At 45.7% G+C, this 18,188-nt stretch overlaps 2 protein-coding genes across 3 annotated transcripts in view; one reads left to right on the top strand and one right to left on the bottom strand.

The window, feature by feature from the left end:
- Nucleotides 1-18,188, top strand: part of NGEF (neuronal guanine nucleotide exchange factor) — a 122,459-nt gene that overhangs the window by 14,400 nt on the left and 89,871 nt on the right. The window contains exon 2 of one of the 2 annotated variants that reach the window (XM_045031089.1): nucleotides 12,100-12,448. The exons of the other annotated variant lie outside the window; for it this stretch is intronic. Within the exon in view, the coding sequence (XP_044887024.1) occupies nucleotides 12,172-12,448 (277 nt within the window). The 5' untranslated portion in view covers nucleotides 12,100-12,171. The remainder of the gene's footprint in view (nucleotides 1-12,099; nucleotides 12,449-18,188) is intronic. 2 annotated transcript variants of the gene reach the window in all.
- NEU2 (neuraminidase 2) overlaps nucleotides 1-18,188 on the bottom strand; it is an 89,161-nt gene that overhangs the window by 43,663 nt on the left and 27,310 nt on the right. The gene's annotated exons all lie outside the window — the stretch shown is intronic.

The following is an 18,188-nucleotide window of genomic DNA, read 5'->3' as shown; positions in this document are numbered from 1 at the left end:
CTATGGCCCTAGGTAATTTATTCCAATGGCTAAGTAACTTCACAGTTAAAAATTTGCACCTTATGTCTGGTCTGGATTTGTCTTGCTTCATCTTCCAACCACTGGATCTCATTATGCCCTTTTCTGTTAGCTAAAGAGCTAGCTATCTACTATTAGAAACCTTACTCATGCAGTTACTTGTAGATCAAGATCAAGTTACTTCTTAACCTTCTCTTGGATAAACTGAACTGAATAGTTTCAGTTTCTTAAGTCTCTGACTATAAGGCAGGTTTTCCAAACCTCAAATCATTCTTGTAGCTCTGTCAACATCCTTTGTGAACTCTGTCCTCTGGAATTTGACATAGTATTCCAGTAAGAGACTCACTAATACTGTATACAAAGGGAATACCACCTTCCTACACCTTGTACATGCAAGGATCACATTGGTTTTCTTAGCTACACCTTTGCACTGGGAACTTACACTCAATTGGTTATCTGCTATGACCCCATATGTCCTTTACAGTGTCACTGCATTCCATGAGAGAGAGAGTCCCCTACCTCATAAGTGTGACTTACATTCTTTGTTCCTAGATATATGACTTTGCACTTGGCTGTATTAAAATGCATGTTGTTCAAATGCACCCACTTTACAAAATGATCCCCATTGACCTGTCCCCATCATTATTTACCACTCCCCCAATTTTTCTGTCATCTGAAATTACCACCAGCCATTTCCCCCCCCAGATCATTGATAAAGACATTGAATAGCATCAGGCCACGTCTCTGTGGGACTCCCACTAGAAACATCCCTATCGCATGACATCCCATTTACAATTACTTTTTGGGATCCATCAGGTAACCAGTATTTAATCAATTTAATATTAATTTCATATATTGCTTTTTTAAAATCAGGATGTCATATAGGACTAAGTCAAATACCTTACCTATTATGTCAACAGTTATCAACCAAGTTTATCAACCAAACTTGTAACAATCTCTTTAAATTATATCAAGTTTATTTGACAACACCTATTTTCAAAAAACCAACAACCCATGTTGATTAGTATTTATTACACTACTATACTTCAATTTTTTTTTAAATGATTATGTCCCATATCAGCTTTTCCATGATTTCACCTGGGATCAGTGTCAGATTAGCTACCTTAAAGTTACCCGGATCATCCCATTTACTCTTTTAAAATATTGGCACAACATTAGCTTTTTTCCCCCAGGCCTTTGGAGCTTGCCCTGCATTCCAAGATTTGTTAAAATCATCATCAATGGGTTAGAGAGCCCCTCAGCCAGTTCTTTTCATTCTTGAACTTTTAAAGCTTGAAATCCCCAAAAAGCTGAGTTTCAGGCCAAAAGCTTGAGATTGCGATGTGCTATATATGTTTATGGATTTGATTACTATATTCTTGCCTGTACCTGTTGGGTATGCGCATCAGACAATGTGACAAGGAGTCTCTATGACAGTGTCCCGCAGAGAATAAGTCTATAGTATCAGACTATAGCAATGCCTGTTATTTCCTACATCAGGGAGTCTCTGCACAGCATGGCTGGTGGGGGGAAGAAACTAACCTGTTTCTAAGCAATGAACTAGAGTCATCGTTGCTCTTCTAAACTCATCAGCAACAACTGTACAATTTTGTTGAATCAAGTACTTTTTATAAAAAAAAGTTTGTATAACTGACCTATTCAGTACAGTGAACAAAAATATTTATAAAGCAATAAACCCTTCAGCAACCAGACACGTCTCATCTGACTGCAGCTCCCACACCACAAGGAAGATTAGGCTGGTAGGCAGCTGCCTCTACCCAAAAGTCTGCCTCATCTTACTTCCATTCCCAGACCACAAGAGGTTAGGACAACTGGCCTACACTGGGATCAAGCAAAGGGTATAAAAAAGCCAGAGAACCGATAGCCATGCTGTTCGATCTCAAGAGATCTCCAAAGTTAAACAAGGCTGGTCACGGGCAGTACTTGAAACGGGAGAATTCCAACAAAACAGAGTCCCAGCAGAAAGTGGTGTCGGTGGTTACTGGGAGGGGCACTCTTCCCCAAATGTCAGTACTAAATTAATGGTCCAGCATGGTGTTAAGAGGACCATAGTCTTGGAGGTGACATCTTTTGGGTGAGAGACAGAGGCAAGGTCCTCACCATCTGCAGACACTGAAACATGCTCTGTGATTTGCAAGAGTATCAAAGGAAGGAGGGAGTTAAAATTTCCCCAGGAGACTGTGGCTAACTGGTGAATTCATTCACAGCAGGTCTAGAAACACTACAGCAGTGAAAAGGCTGGCAGCTATCAGCACTTGGCTTACACTAGCACTCCCACCTGCTCCCCACCGTTGTTATCACCAGTCGTAAAATATAAAAGTAAAATCCCCTTATAATGTAGCTGCCACTACCTAGAATGACTGATCTTTCATGGGATAACACAAATGCCTGAGCAAATGGGGTGAAGAGATCCACCATCACTGAAATACGCCTGCTGCCTCAGGTTTGAGGGTCAAAAAGTCCACACAGATTATTTCCATTGAAAATATACACAAATACATAAGAACAGCCATACTGGGTCAGACCAAAGGTCCATCAAGCCCAGTATCCTGTCCTCTGACAGTGGCCAATGGCAAGTGCCCCAAAGGGAATGAACAGACAGGTTATCATCAAGTGATCCATGCCTTGTCACCCAATCCCAGCTTCTGGCAAACAGAGGCTAGGACACCATTCCTGCACTTCCTGGCTAATAGCCATCGATGGACCTATCTTCCATGAATCTATCTAGCTCCCTTTTGAACCCTGTTATAGTATTGGCCTTCACAACACCCTCTGGCAAGGAGTCCCAGAGGTTGACAGTGTGTTGCGTGAAAAAATACTTTGTGTTTGTTTTAAACCTGCTACCTATTAATTTCATTTGGTGACCCCTTGTCCTTGTATTATGAGAAGGAGTAAATAACACTTCCTTATTTATTTTCTCTATACCACTCATGATTTTATAGACCTTTATCATATCCCCCCTTAGTTGTCTCTTTTCCAAGCTGAAAAGTCCCAGTCTTATTAATCTCTCCTCATATGGAAGCAGTTCTATCCCCTAATCATTTTTGTTGCCCTTTTCTGAACCTTTTCCAATATATCTTTTTTGAGATGGGGCGACCACATCTGTACGCGGTGTTCAAGGTGTGGGCGTACCATAGAGTTATATAGAGACAATATGATATTGTCTGTCTAATTATCTATCCCTTTCTTGATGATTCCCAACATTCTGTTCGCTTTTTTGACTGCTACTGCACATTGAGTGGATGATTTCAGAGAACTATCCACAATGACTCCAAGATCTCTTTCTTGAGTGGCAACAGCTAATTTAGACCCCATCATTGTATATGTATAGTTAGGATTATGTTTTCCAATGTGCATTACTTTGCATTTATCAACATGAAATTTCATCTGCCATTTTGTTGCCCAGGCATCCAGTTTTGTGAGATCCTTTTGTAGCTCTTCGCGGTCTGCCTGGGACTTAACTATCTTGAGTAGTTTTGTATCATCTGCAAATTTTGCTAGCTCACTGTTACGTTAAATAGAACTGGGCTCAGTACAGATCCCTGGGGGACACCACTATTTACCTCTCTCCATTCGCAGAACGGACCATTTATTCCTACCCTTTGTTTCCTATCTTTTAACCAGTTACCAATCCATGAGTGAACCTTCCCTCTTATCCCATGACTGATTATTTTGCTTAAGAGCCTTTGGTGAGCCAGCTGGTCTTTATACTGGTCGGGCCAGCTGGCCTTTCATCTTTCATGTACTGATGCTGGTATTATGCTTATTTCTTGTATTTAGCTTCAACATCTCTGGCTTTATGTAGCAGATAAAAAAGTACTATGCTTGGGACAAATCCAATTCCCAGAACTAGTCTGATCATGCAGCCCCATAGTCTGCTCCCATTGTGCACTAGGTACTAGCTGTTAATTCACCACCATCTTTGAGTCCACAGAGGGTCCCCTGGCTTTCAAATATAAACAGTTCCACTCCCTTAGAAGCAACCACAGCTACCTCCTTCCCCCACACATCCATGACTGACTTTTCTTCCAGGAATCTTATCAATTCTTAAGGTTATGACCAGTTTCTGGAGCTTTGTCTAACACGCCAAGTTCAGCCAACTCTCATACAACAGCATCTCCATCACAGAGTAAAGCTTCTGCCCGAGCAAATTCTTCACACTCTAAATTCTCTCTCGAGTCACAAGGAAAATCTTTAGTACTGCTTTACATGCAGCATTTGGCCACATCATCTTTATTTGCTCTGTCTTTTTTTATTATGATTATTATTATTTTAAATAAATAGCCTCCTATTCTCCCAGAGCTTGCCCTTTGGGCCTGTAAACCAGCATATCTGTCTGTAGGAGTCCTTGTGGCACCTTAGAGGCTAACAAATTTATTTTGGCATAAGCTTTTGTGGGCTAAACCCCACTTCATCAGACGCATGGAGTGAAAAATACAGTAGCAGGTATAAATATACAGCACATGAAAAGATGGGAGTTGCCTTGCCAAGTGTGGGGGGGAGGTCAGTGCTAACGAGGCCAATTCAATTAGGGTGGATGTGGCCCATTCCCAACAGTTGACAAGAAGGTGTGAGTATCAGAGGGAAAATTACTTTTTCTAGTGACCCAGCCACTCCCAGTCTTTATTCAGGCCTAATTTGATGGTGTCAAGTTTGCAAATTAATTCCAGCTCTGCAGTTTCTTATTGAAGTCTGTTTTTGAAATTTTTTTGTTGAATAATGGCCACTTTTAAGTCTATTATTGAGTGACCAGGGAGACTGAAGTGCTCTCCTACTGGTTTTTGAATGTTACAATTCTTGATGTCAGATTTGTGTCCATTTATTCTTTTGCATAGAGACTGTCCAGTTTGGCCAATGTACATGGCAGAGGGGCTTTGCTGGCACCTGATGGCATATATCACATTGGTAGATGTGCAGGTGAATGAGCCCCTGATGATGTGGCTGATGTGGTTGGGTCCTATGATAGTGTCCCTTGAATAGATATGCGGACAGAGTTGGCAACGGGGTTTGTTGCAGGGATTGGTTCCTGGGTTAGTTTTTCTGTTTCCTTGTTGGTTTTGTTGATACAGACTAACCTGGCTACCCCTCTGAAACCTGTCAAGTATTTCAATGACAATGCACCTAGGTAGTGATTTGTAGTGGCACCCAATTTCAGTGTGGTCTGTAGGTGTGTGTTGGTAGTGGGTCTTAAGAACAGACCCTCAATATATTGCTTTTCAGGGACAAATCCCCAGACTCTAGGACAAATTCTGAATGTCTCCAGAGAATTCAAGAGTTTGCCTTGGTTCACAGAATTGGCTTGACTCATTCATTCACTATTCTACTAGCAATAAGGCTGTTGGATGGCAAATACCAAATGAGAAAATTATTGTTGCAAATTGAGTACACACTGTTTATACTCCAGCAAATAACATCTGTTAATGCTCTTTGGGTTAGAATATCTACATGGGAATTGAAAGTATCACCTCCATATTTAACAGCCCTTCATGAACTCATCACATTCACAGGAGACTGTTACAAAACTACTAGAATTTTCTGAGGGTATCAGCAAACATGTGGACAAGGGGGAATCCAGGGGATATAATGTACTTCAGGGGGGTCTCAAACTGGGGGTTGGGACCCCCTCAGGGGGTTGCAAGATTATTACATGGAGGGTCACGAGCTGTCAGCCTCCACCCCAAACCCCGCTTTGCCTCCAGCATTTATAATGATGTTAAATATATAAAAAATTACTAATTTATTGGGGGGGGTTCACACTCTGAGGCTTGCTATGTGAAAGGGGTCACCAGTACAAAAGTTTGAGTGCCACTGATGTATTGGACTTTCAAAAAGCCTTTGACAAGGTTCCTCACCAAAGGCTCTTAAGTAAAGTAGGCACTCATGAGATAAGAGGAAAGGTCCTTTCATGGAAACAAAGGGTAGGAATAAATGGTCAGTTTTCACAGTGCAGCAAGGTAAATAGTGGTGTCCCCCAAGGATCTGGACTGGGATCAGTGCTGTTCAACATATTCATAAATGATCTGGAAAAACGGGGTAAGCAGTGAGGTCAAAGTTTGCAGATGATACAAAAATTACTCAAGATACTTAAGTCCAAAACTCACTGAAGAGTTACAAAGGGATCTCACAAAACTGGGTGACTAGACAACAAAATGGCAGATTAAATTGAATATTGATAAATGCAAAGTAATGCATATTGGAAACCATAATGCCAACTATACATACAAAGTGATGAGGTATAAATTAGTTGTTACCATTCAAGAAAGAGATCTGAGAGCCATTGTGGATAGTTCTCCAGAAACATCTGCTCAGCAGTCAAAAAGGGTAACAGAATGTTAGGATCCATTAAGAAAAGGATAAATAAGACAGAAATCATAACAACTATATAAATCCATGATACACCCACACCTCAGCTATAACATACAATCCTGTCACCCCATCTCAAAAAAGATACTGAATTGGAAAAGGTACAGAGAAAGGCAACAAAAATGATTACAGGTATGGAACAGCTTCCATATGAGGAGAGTTTAAAAAGGCAAGGACTGTTCAGATTAGAACAGAGACAACTAAGGGGGGGATATGATTAGAGGTTTATAAAACCATAAATGACATGGAGAAAAATGAATAAGGAACTGTGATTTACCCTTTCACATAAACACAAAAACCAGGGATCACCAAATGGAAAGAATAGGCAGCAGGTTTAAAACAAATATAAGGAAGTACTTCTTCATACAAACTCTCAGTCAATCGGTGGAACTCATTGCCTGAGGATGTTGTGAAGGTCAAAAGTATAACTGGGTTAAAAATAATTAGATAAGTTCATGGAGGATAGGTTCATCAGTGACTATTAGCCAGACCATCAGGACACAACCCTATGTTTTGGGGGGCCCTAAACCTTTGGCTGTCAGAAGCTGGGAATGGACGACAGTGGATGGATCAGTGGGCACCAACCACTGTCAGAAGATAGGATATTGGACTAGATGGACCCATTGGTCTGACCCAGTATGGTCATTCTTATGTTCTAATAGTTTCAGCTATTCAGATGGTTAAATTTCCCACAAATCATGAAAATCCTGCTCTCCTCCACTGTGCTCATTTCTGTCCAGACACCATTGGGGGGTGGGGGTGGCTCTTAGCCTATCAATGACTCATCTGTTCAGTCTGGACACCATTCACTCCCATTGGGGAGGGAGAGGGGGGAAGTGCCTCTTGCAGAAATAACATTAATTGCTTTGTTTCTTTTTTCCCCCAACATCAAACATGTTTAATAAGAATGTAGCTGCACCTTTGAACAATCTATGTCAGTAAGATTCACCTAGTCATGCAACATCTAATTCTGTACAAGCCTCCTTTCTTTAAGCACAAGAAGGACATCTGTGTGCTTTCAGCAGATAACTGAAAGGAATGAGAAGTCACACACACAAGGGCCTCCTCATTTCTATAAGTATTTCCTCTGGAGACTTGGATGCAGTGGAAATTATCCCACTGTGGCTAATGACCCCTCTGAAGACTCCAACCCATTGTTTATGAAGAAACAATCCAGTTATCATTTGTTACACACTGACAATGATTTCAGCACCAGTATAGGACGCGAGAGAGTGTCTGCCTCAAGGTGCTCACAATCTAGGCAGGTGAGACAAAGGGCAAAGCACAGAGGGATTTTGGTTTAAATTATATAGTTACTGACTTATTTGTGGGGGACATCATGGCAAAAGCAAGTCTATGGGGGGAGATGCGACTGAGGAGTGGGTGGTGGTTTGGAGAGCAGGGTTGTGAGGGCAGGCTAAGCTTGATCTGTCTCCTATTCAAGTCAATGAAAAAAACAAACAAAGAAAAAAAACAACCTTCCAGTAACTTTAATAATGCAGGATCAAGCCCTCTTTGTACTGGTTTGGGGAGGAAACATGGGAAAAGGGGGCAGTAATAGCATCTCCCTTCTTTGTGCTCTCCCCTATTCCATTCTACTAAGCCATGGTAAGTAATACACTCAGTGAGTCTCTTCACCTCAGAGTCATTTAAATACCCCAAATTAACAAACATTTATTGTCAATACATGTCCTATTTAAATGTAAACGCCCAAGAACAGTCCAAACCAAATCCCAGCTCCAAACGCCCCTGAACTTCAGGGAAGTTTGGATCAGAATCAAACTTTGTGGCTGGCCTGTATATCTGTAATGGGCTGAACAGATCCAAACCTTATGGCTCACACTAAGAGAGCAAAAGTGAACCTTCTCACCTGCACACACTAACAAACCGCTGTGAGGACTGTCCCAGAAGCCGGCTGTTAAATATTTATAGCTCGGTGGTACAGAATTTAACTTGACCTTTTGGTGTCACAAGTTGTTGTGCCTATTTCTGAGTGAGCCCAGAGTTATGCCACCTGTCTCTTTCCCTTGGCAGCAGCTCATAAAGGAACAGCTCTTCCTAATATCCTATTAGCTCCTTTGGGCCACAGAAAACTGCATGTGCTTAGAGAGCCTCTGTCAGCAGTAACGAGGATTTAGAGAGACAGGGACAAAACACTGAACAGTTAAACAGTCCACTCAATCTTGACCCAGTTTTTGCTGGGGAAGATGGTAGAGTGGTCCCAGCCTCTCCTCCTGTCACCATGCCTCAGTGGGTCACAGCTGAGGATGCCAGATTCAGGACAACTGTTAAGAACTAGGACAGACTCACCCCAAACTGGTGGTTATTCTACCATTAGATATACCGAGCCAGCAACAAAAGTAAACTTCTGTCACATCACACTCGTTAACCAGAAGTAAAAAATGCAGTCTCCTTAGGCAGTCCAGCCCTTGTCTCACCACGCAGACATAAGACTTGATGATGAGTGGTTACTGAAAATGAATGTAATCAAACAAAGGGTTCTTCTGATCTCAAAAGATTAGTCATGTAGCCAGGTCACTATGTAACTCAGATTTTACCCAATAATCAGGCTGTTGCCAATCCTTTAGTAGCTAAAAAATAAACCTTTAGATTTTAAGAGGAAAGAAGTAGAAGAGAGTTAAAATGGTTAATTGATCATATACATACAATCACAGCAAGGTGTGTAGCAGTGATGGAATAAGCTGCTGGTTTGCAAATGTCTCTCTGGAAATTACCCAAACAGCTTGGGGGTCATCAGTCCTTGTTGATAGCTTTCTTGTTAAAAACTAGTCCAGATTTGCAAATTTGACACCATCAGCTCAGGATTAAACAAAGGCTGTGAATGGCTAGCCAACTACAAGGGAGGAGAAACTGCTTTTGGTGTTCACACCTCAACTGCTAGAAGAGGGCCTCATCCTCCCTGATTGAATTAACCTCCTTATCTCTAGACTGATTCTTGCCTGCATATTTATACCTGCCTCTGGAAATTTCCACCACATGCATCTGATGAAGTGGGTATTCACCCACGAAAGCTTATGCTCCAATACATCTGTTAGTCTATAAGGTGCCACAGGACTCTTTGTTGCTTAGTCCAGAGAAATGAAGCAGGATATGAAGACAAAATGGAGATGTTTCCAGGTTCTTGTATACCCTCTTCCATGTGGATGGAAATTTACTGTCCCAAACAGCAGGGGCAGCTCTAGCTTTTTTGCCACCCGAAGCACGGCAGTCAGGCGGCTTTCGACGGCGCGCCTGCGGGAGGTCCCCGGTCCCATGGATTCGGCGGCATGCCTGCAGGAGGTCCACCAGTCCTGCGGATTCAGTGTACCTGCCGCTGAATTGCCACCAAATCCGCGGGACCGGCGGACCTCCCGCAGGCAAGCCGCTGAAGGGAGCCTGACTGCCGCCCTTGCAGGGACTGGGAGGGCGCCCCCCGCGGCTTGCCGCCCCAGACACGTGCTTGGAGCGCTGATGCCTGGAGCCACTGCTGCCAAACAGAGTTCCCAGCACAGTTTGTGGAAAAGTACAGACCCAAGATGGAGTCCAGGGTCACATGAGCAAGTCACATGCCCTTGCATGGTTTGATGACTCACAAGGGCAAGCCACTGGCCACTTAGAGGCTAAGGCAGCTGCAGGAAGAGCCATCTGGGCGGAATGAGTTTCTTCTATGGTCCATTGTGAGAGTTAAATTGCCTTTGATAAGCCATCAACACAAAACTGTCTGGCTGCAATGCAAATTTTACCTAATGGGTGTTACCCCAGGATCAAACATATCTGAAATACTGGTACATAATCAATATTCATAACCTTAGATACAAAGATGATACATGCATACAAACAAGATAATCATATTTGATAGACTAACTTTTCCATTGATACCTTACATGACATATTTTTGTATAAGATGTGTTGCAACAGTAGTAGCAACATTGATATACGTGGTCATATTTCAATCCATAGCCCTTCCTCCTCTCCAGCAAAGCACCTCTGAAACCCATAGGAATTAGCAAGAGCTAAAGGCTTAAAAGCTGCTCAGGATCAGCCAGCCTCTTAAGAGTTACAGAGCCCAAGGCACCTTTTGCAAGAGTAGGGGTTACGTCCCCATTTCTGTGGCCCAGCAAATTATCAGAGTGATAAGGGGTAAGAACTACCTGCGATGCTCCATGACTTATCCTTGACATTCATCCTGGGCAATCCCTAGATAGTACCGGGTGTTTGGCTGCTAGAGAGGCTGGTCTGCTTGAGATGCTTCAGAATATAGTCATGTCCATATACAAATCCCATAGCACAAGGGTTGCTGGGGTCCTCCGTGGCAGAATGCTCATGTTTCACTAAAGGAGCATATAAGGAAGCCTTTGGGAAATAAAATCATATTGCATTTGCAATCTTCGTTGTCAAATAACCCTGCCTAGTAGTTTCTCCTCAACACAAATAGTTAGGAACTCTGTGCATGTCTGTATCACAGGAAGGTATGTGTTGTTACTTCCCAATCACTTACTCACATGTCTCACAAGATGCAAGAAAGGGGTCAATTTCTTACATTAAGGGAACCCTATACAGAGGTAAACGGGTATTATAAAGAGGAGAGTGATAAATTGTTCTCCTTAACTACCAAGGACAGTACAAGAAGTAATGGGCTTAAATTGCAGCAAGGGAGACTTAGGAAATGTTTCCTAATGTCTAACTTAACGATCAGGGTAGTTAAGCACTGGAGCAAATTCCCTAGGGAGGTTGTGGAATCCCTGTCATTGTAGGTTTTTAAGAACAGGTTACACAGACACCTGCCGGGGATGGGCTAGATCAGTGGTTCTCAAACTTATTTGATCCTGCCCCCTTCTTTGTGTTTGTAATTATTAGTGCTCCCTCTCCTATGCCCCAGGTGCCCAAACAGCAGCCACCGCTCTCTGGCCACCCAGCTCTGAAGGCAGAGCAGAGAACGGCAGCTGCTGGCTGGGCAATACCATGCCACTCTTACTTCTCCACTGGTGCTGGAGGCAGTGCTGCCTTCAGAGCTGGGCACCTGGCCAGCAGCTGCTGCTCTCCGGCTCCCCAGCTCCGAATGTGCACAGTAAGTTTCCCCTAAAGCTTCTCATACACACTCCAGAATATATTCCATGGCCCCCAAGGGTGAGCATCCCCCAGTTTGAGAGCCTCTAGTCCTGACTCATGATTCTCTGACACTACCCAGTAAAGTTTCCATTTTTAAATAGTATCAGAGGGGTAGCCGTGTTAGTCTGGTTCTGTAGAAGCAGCAAAGAATCCTGTGGCACCTTATAGACTAACAGACGTTTTGCAGCATGAGCTTTCGTGGGTGAATACCCACTTCTTGCATCTGAAGAAGTGGGTATTCACCCACGAAAGCTCATGCTGCAAAACGTCTGTTAGTCTATAAGGTGCCACAGGATTCTTTGCTGCTTCATTTTTAAATAATTTGTTCTGAATAACAAACTCATTGTACCAAGATTGTGATGTTTGTATCATATGGGATGATGATGTGCTAGTCCAAATTAATGTTCAGGACACTTCAAGAAGGCTTGGAAGATGTGGGAAGACCCCCTTAATCACAATGGACCAAAATAAATAAATAAATCAAGGCAGGCGGCAAACGCTATCATCATAGATGGATGGTGCACTCTGATTTCGGAATTAAGTGGAACTTTCTCTGTTTTTTGTTTGCTTGTGTTTCTGATTCTAAAGCAGAGAGATCTGATGGAGTCTATGGAGGTTACAGGTCTGCTGCCGTTCTGTTCCTAAACTATATCTGTTGTCATGGAGACAGAAGAACTGGAAGAGGTGGAAAGGCATTGCAGAAAAGCAACCAGTGGTGTCAAAAAAGGCAGTTCTCAGCAGACAGCCTCACAGCCTGGTATGAATTCTGAGGATGAGGAGAAGTCAGAGGGTGCTGACCATGTGACCCAGGACAGTGAGTCACAGATTCACTACATTCCCATTCAAAGAAATTCCAAGTATTATCGGTCCATGAGGCTACGGACCAGACAGAAAGAGAGGAATAACAGAGAGGGAATGAATGCTAGGCATCCTGTAGGTGAGTACCAGACCCAGAAGTCACTTCTCTTCCTTTTTCCACTGCAATTGGGAATGATGGGAAGAGAGGGAGCAGGCCAGTGGGGTGGGAGCTCCTGATAGATCAACACTAGAGAAAGTGGGGGATTCCAGAACTCTGGTTTGAGCACCAGCCCTTGCCCGAGCACCAGCCCTTGCCCATCTTCCACAACAGGAGTTTCAGTGCCAATAGATTACTAGTAGCTAGACTGGAACTGCCAAATAGCTGATTCTTTAAACACGTTCTCATTGCAGAGAACCTGAGCAGGCTTGGAACCCATGTTCTGCCTCTCAGCAGGGGGAGGAGAGGGGGGGAGAGAAATGTTTAAGCAGGGAAGGCCACATAGCAAGCAAGGAAGGAGCCAGTTCACAGGATCACACAGTGAGGACGGAGTGGAGAAAGCGAGACCTGTACAAAAGAAGAACTGTGCAGAGCATTGGGGAAAATCAACAGAGTGAACAGGAAGGCAGAGTGGCAGAAGAGCACACTGCCCCATCCCCAGCAAGTGAGCCATGCTTCCCCTGCCAGCATAATGGTCATTTCCCACACCACCCAGGGGCGGCTCTACGAATTCCGCTGCTCCAAGCAGGGCGGCGCACTGCGCCGCTCGCGCTGCCGGGCGCCGGGGGACCTCCCGCAGACGTGCCGCTGGTCCCGCGCCTACGGTGGAGCTTCCGCAGTCATGCCTGCGGGAGGTCCACACGAGCCGCGGGACCAGCGCACCCGCCACAGTCATGCCTGTGGGAGGTCCAGTCGTCCCGCGGCTCCGTTGGACCTCCCGCAGGCATGACTGCGGAAGGTCCGCCGGACCCGCCTGCCACCCTCCTGTTAAAATGCCGCCCCACGCGCGTGCTTGGCGCGCTGGGGTCTGGAGCCGGCCCTGACACCACCTATGGCAAACCCAGGACAAATGGCTACAAAGGGAGGGGTAGTAATTAGTCCCAGAGGGTTAAAAGGCCTCACCATATCCACTGAGGGGAGATAGCCATGGGGAAATAAGGTTCAGCTGGAACAGGGGTTACCAGGGAACTAATTAGGTTCAGCTGTGTTGGGGACTTTAACTCCGACAGCGAAATTCGTTGTCTGTTCACAGAGAGACAGGCAACACCAGCAAGGTCCGATCAAAAGCCCTTTATTGACAAGTGCACGCATCAACAAAGGGCCGCTCGTCTCCAGTGAGAACCAGCAGCACTTTTCAGCTTAGTATTAGCCTATATAGACACTTTTATTACGTCATACATCACTCACTTGAGCAAAACCCACCCCCCTTTGTTTAACAACTTAAAACTAGACACTTTTAATATACACACATGCCTAGACTTTATGTCTACAACTTTAGATTATTAATTATATCTTAACAACACCCAAAAGTTAGAAATACAGGGGAGTTTTTAAACAAACCTATAACTCAACCAAAAAGTTAGAATCTGAACCGTGGGATGCTAGAGTTTCTTATCAGCTCTTCAAACACTGTCCTTAGCACAGCTAATGGTATGCCAGCAATGCAATCCCTGGTTTATCTCAGGCTTATCTCACGTTTTCCAGGGCTCTGTAAAACAATGCTGCTTCTCAGTACTTTTCCACTCTGGGATTACCCAGAAACCTCTTTTAGCCTGACTTTAGTCAGGTTGGCATAACTGTTTTGCCTGCTATATTTTCATTCAGGCCTAACAGCTGGCCCCAACTACTGGAGACCTTTTTAAACCCTCCCTGGTGTGGAAGCAGGAGGGAGAGTGAGAGAAGCAGAGAAGCTGCCAGCAAGTTAGGTGCAGCAAGGCTCTGAACCCTTCCAGCAAGGAAGGCTGCACTCTGTCCCCAGAAGGGGAGAAAACCAGCACAAGGGACTGACTGAGGGAAGGATCAGCCAGACCCTGTGCTACTGGGAAGGATTTGCTTTGCCCAAGCCGGTATCTCCAAGGCTAAAAAGGACTGAGCCTGCTGAGGAGAAGCAGGTACTTTGCCACACGTGGTGTCAGGGGTGGGATGTGATAGTGAGTGAGGCTCTGTGGCAAGCCATCTCAGGGCAAGGTAAATATCACACACACACACACACACACACACACACAAAGGAGGATGTAGTGAAGGCATTGATACAAGCCACTGCGGCTCAACAAGAGGCTACCAGAGTACAGGTGGCGGCCCAGCAAGAGTCAGTACGTGTCCAACAGGAGACAAACCAGTTGATGATGAACCAGGCGGCCCAAGATTGAGCCACCTTGAATGAAGTAGTGAACCAGTTGAAAGCCCTGACCACGCTGATACACAGGGCCCAGGGGACCCGGCCGCTACAGGCGAGCAACTATTTACAGAAGATGACAACAGATGACGACATAAAGGCATATCTCCTTGCATCTAGAGGACGGCCCTGTGGGAGGCCTGGCCCCAAGACCAGTGGGCAGGCCTCCTGGCTCCATTCCTGTGTGGGGAGGCCCAGAAGGCCTACTTCGACATGACCACAGAAGCAGCTATGGATTACCCCCAGCTGAAGGCAGAAATCCTGGCGAGGTCAGGCGTGACGCTGGCCACAAGGGCCCAGCGCTTCCATGAGTGGAAGTACCGGGATGACAAAGCACTGAGGTCCCAGCTATTTGACTTGATCCACCTTGCCCGGAAGTGGCTCTGCGCTGACACTCTAATGCCCAAATCTAGGAGAGCCTATGCAATGTGAACTGGGAGATATAGGGGGACCATGTGATCTAATAAGTCTAGTCAGGGTTGCGATGATCCCTCATAGATACACTAGGCCCATTAAGATGAATGGTATAGAGACGACAGCATTAATAGACTAGGGAAGTGCAATCACGTTAGTCTCGGGGAAGCTGGTTAGGCAGGACCAACTATCCCGGGCCAAATGCTTGGGAATATCCTGTGTGCATGGGAATGTCAACTATTATCCAACCATCCCCGTAAGAATAGAAGTTCTCGGAAACCCCACTAAGTTGATGGTGGGAGTAGTTCCGAAACTCTCCTACCCTGTCCTTATCGGACAAGACTTCCCAGGGTTTGATAGCCTACTCCCCGGGGGCGAGGTAGAAGAAAATAATGACCCTGGGACCCAGGGTGTGGCCCAGATAGCTGACCCTCCCCCAGCCTTCCATGAGTTTAGCCAGAATTTGTTCTCCCTGCTGGGGAAGTCCAGGAAGACTCGGAGGGAACGGAGGGTGGATAAAAGGAGGGGGACGAGGATCCTGACCCAGTACCAGAAGTGTATGCTGGCAGGGGAAAGAAGGGCCTCAACTGACAGTGGGACTGGGTCGGCCATCAACAACCCTATCGTTGGACCTGGTTCCCCAGGGCCTTTCCCCCAAGGGGGAGATGGAGGTAGATCTCCCAGAATTTGGACAAATGGGGACCGCACTCAGGAATTTTGGTCAGGATCCGGCCAATGATCCCATATACCACAATATTCATAAAGAAGTAGTTGAAGTAAATGGGGGTCCCCGAGGAGGGGAGAGTTAAGGGCCCAGGGCCATATTATTTGATTAAGAAGGATCTGCTATATAGAGTAGTCCGGGTCCAAGACCAAATCATAGAACAACTCTTGGTCCCCCAGAAGCATCAGAGGGCTGTATGGATCTGGCCCACAGTCATCTGTTCGGGGCCCATCTAGGGGTAGATAAGACCCTTGATCAGATTCTACAGAGGTTTTTTTGGCCTGGCATTTATGTGGCAGTCTGGCAATATTGTACCTCCTGTCCGGAATGCCAGATTCATGGGCCCCGACCACACTTAAGGGCCCCTCTGGTACTTCTGCCAATTATCGAGGTCCCATTTGAGCGAATAGCTATGGACATAGTAGGGCCATTGGAGAAGTCAGCCCGGGGCCATCAGTACATTCTGGTAGTACTAGATTATGCCACCCGATACCCCGAGGCCATACCCCTATGGAATACTATGTCCAAGGCCATAGCCAAAGAATTAGTCCAGATTTTTTCCAGAGTAGGAATATCTGAGGAGATCCTGACGGATCAAGGGACCCCCTTTGTGTCTAAGCTGATGAAGGACCTGTGTACAATGCTCCACATATGGACCCTTAGAAAATCGGTCTACCATCCCCAGACCAATGGCCTTGTTGAACGTTTTAATAGGACATTGAAAAACATGTTACGGAAAGTGATTAGTCATGATGGGAAAGACTGGGACACTCTGCTGCCTTACGTGCTGTTTGCCATACGGGAGGTTCCTCAGGCTTCCAGTGGATTCTCCCTCTTCGAGCTGTTATATGGTCGCCACCCCAGGGGCATACTGGACCTGGCTAAAGAAGACTGGGAAGAACAGCCGAACCCGGGGAGAAACGTTGTTGAACATGTGCTGCAGATGAAAGACAGAATAGCCCAAGTAGCCCCCCTTGTGCACAAACACATGGAGAAGGTCCAAGGGGCACAACAAACTTACTACAATCGCCAAGCAACGACCCGGAAGTTCCAGGTGGGGGACCGGGTGATGGTGCTCATACCCACAGCGGAGCTATAGGAGAAGTCGTCGGGTCGCCGGAAGCTGGAGCAGATCTACCATATAAATCTGCTGAAACCTTGGCAGGATAGAAAAGCTCCAGTGGTTGTGCTGGGGGCACCATCCTTTAAAAGCAACCAGCCCAATGTAGTGGGAATATCCCCAGAGTTGATTCCGGAAGAACGATCAGAAGTGATCAACCTGATCAAATGCAACCAGGATGTGTTCTCGGAAAAGCCAGGCAGGACTACTGAGGTTCACCAGCACATCTTCACAGAGCCTGGAGTGAAGGTGAACGTCAAGCCATACCGGATCCCGGAGGCCAAGAGAGAAGAGATTAGGAAAGAGGTCAGGAAGATGCTGGCCTTAGGAGTCATCGAAGAATCTCATTCAATGGTCCAGTCCCGTGGTTTTAGTGCCTAAGACGGATGGCAGTATGAGGTTCTGCAATGACTTCCACAAGCTGAATGAGGTGTCCCAATTTGATGCGTACTCTATATCCAGGATAGATGAGCTGATTGACAGATTGGGAAAGGCACGGTTTATGTCTACCCTTGACCTTACCAAGGGCTATTGGCAGGTCCCCCTGGCCAAGGCCGACAAGGAGAAGACAGCCTTTGCAACTCCAGAAAGACTATATCAGTACACTGTTCTCTCCTTTGGGTTGCATGGGGCCCCCGCTACTTTCCAATGGCTAATGGACAAACTGTTACAACCCCATGGAAAGTTTGCGGCAGCCTATCTCGACGACGTCATCATATATAGCCCCGACTGGGAGACGCACATGGAGAAGGTAGAAGCAGTCCTGGACACCCTGAGGAAGGTAGGACTGACTGCAAATCCCTCCAAATGGTCGATCGGGCTAGCTGAGGCCAAGTACCTTGGGTATATAGTGAGGAGGGGCTTGGTGAAGCCCCAGCTCAACAAGTTAGAAGCTATACAGAAGTGGCCCCGACCACTCTGGAAAAAACAGTTCAGAGCATTCCTGGGACTAGTGGGGTACTATAGGCAGTTCATTCCCCACTTCACCACGAAGGCATGCCCATTAACGGACCTAACCAAAGCTCGGGGCCCAGACATAGTAAAATGGTCTGCTGCAGCCAAAGCTGCTTTTGCAGATCTGAGGACAGCCCTCTGCACAGACCCCATACTAGTAGCCCCAGACTGGGGGAAGGAGTTTACCCTACAAACAGACGCCTCTGAAGTAGGGCTGGGTGCAGTGCTTTCACAAATGGTCGGAGATGACGAACACCTCGTCCTCTTCCTCAGT

This window comes from Mauremys mutica, chromosome 9, assembly GCF_020497125.1.
Source record: "Mauremys mutica isolate MM-2020 ecotype Southern chromosome 9, ASM2049712v1, whole genome shotgun sequence".
NCBI classification, from domain to species: Eukaryota; Metazoa; Chordata; order Testudines; family Geoemydidae; genus Mauremys; species Mauremys mutica.
The sequence above is the reverse complement of the archived record's forward strand: the minus strand, read 5'-3'. Positions and strand labels throughout refer to the sequence as shown.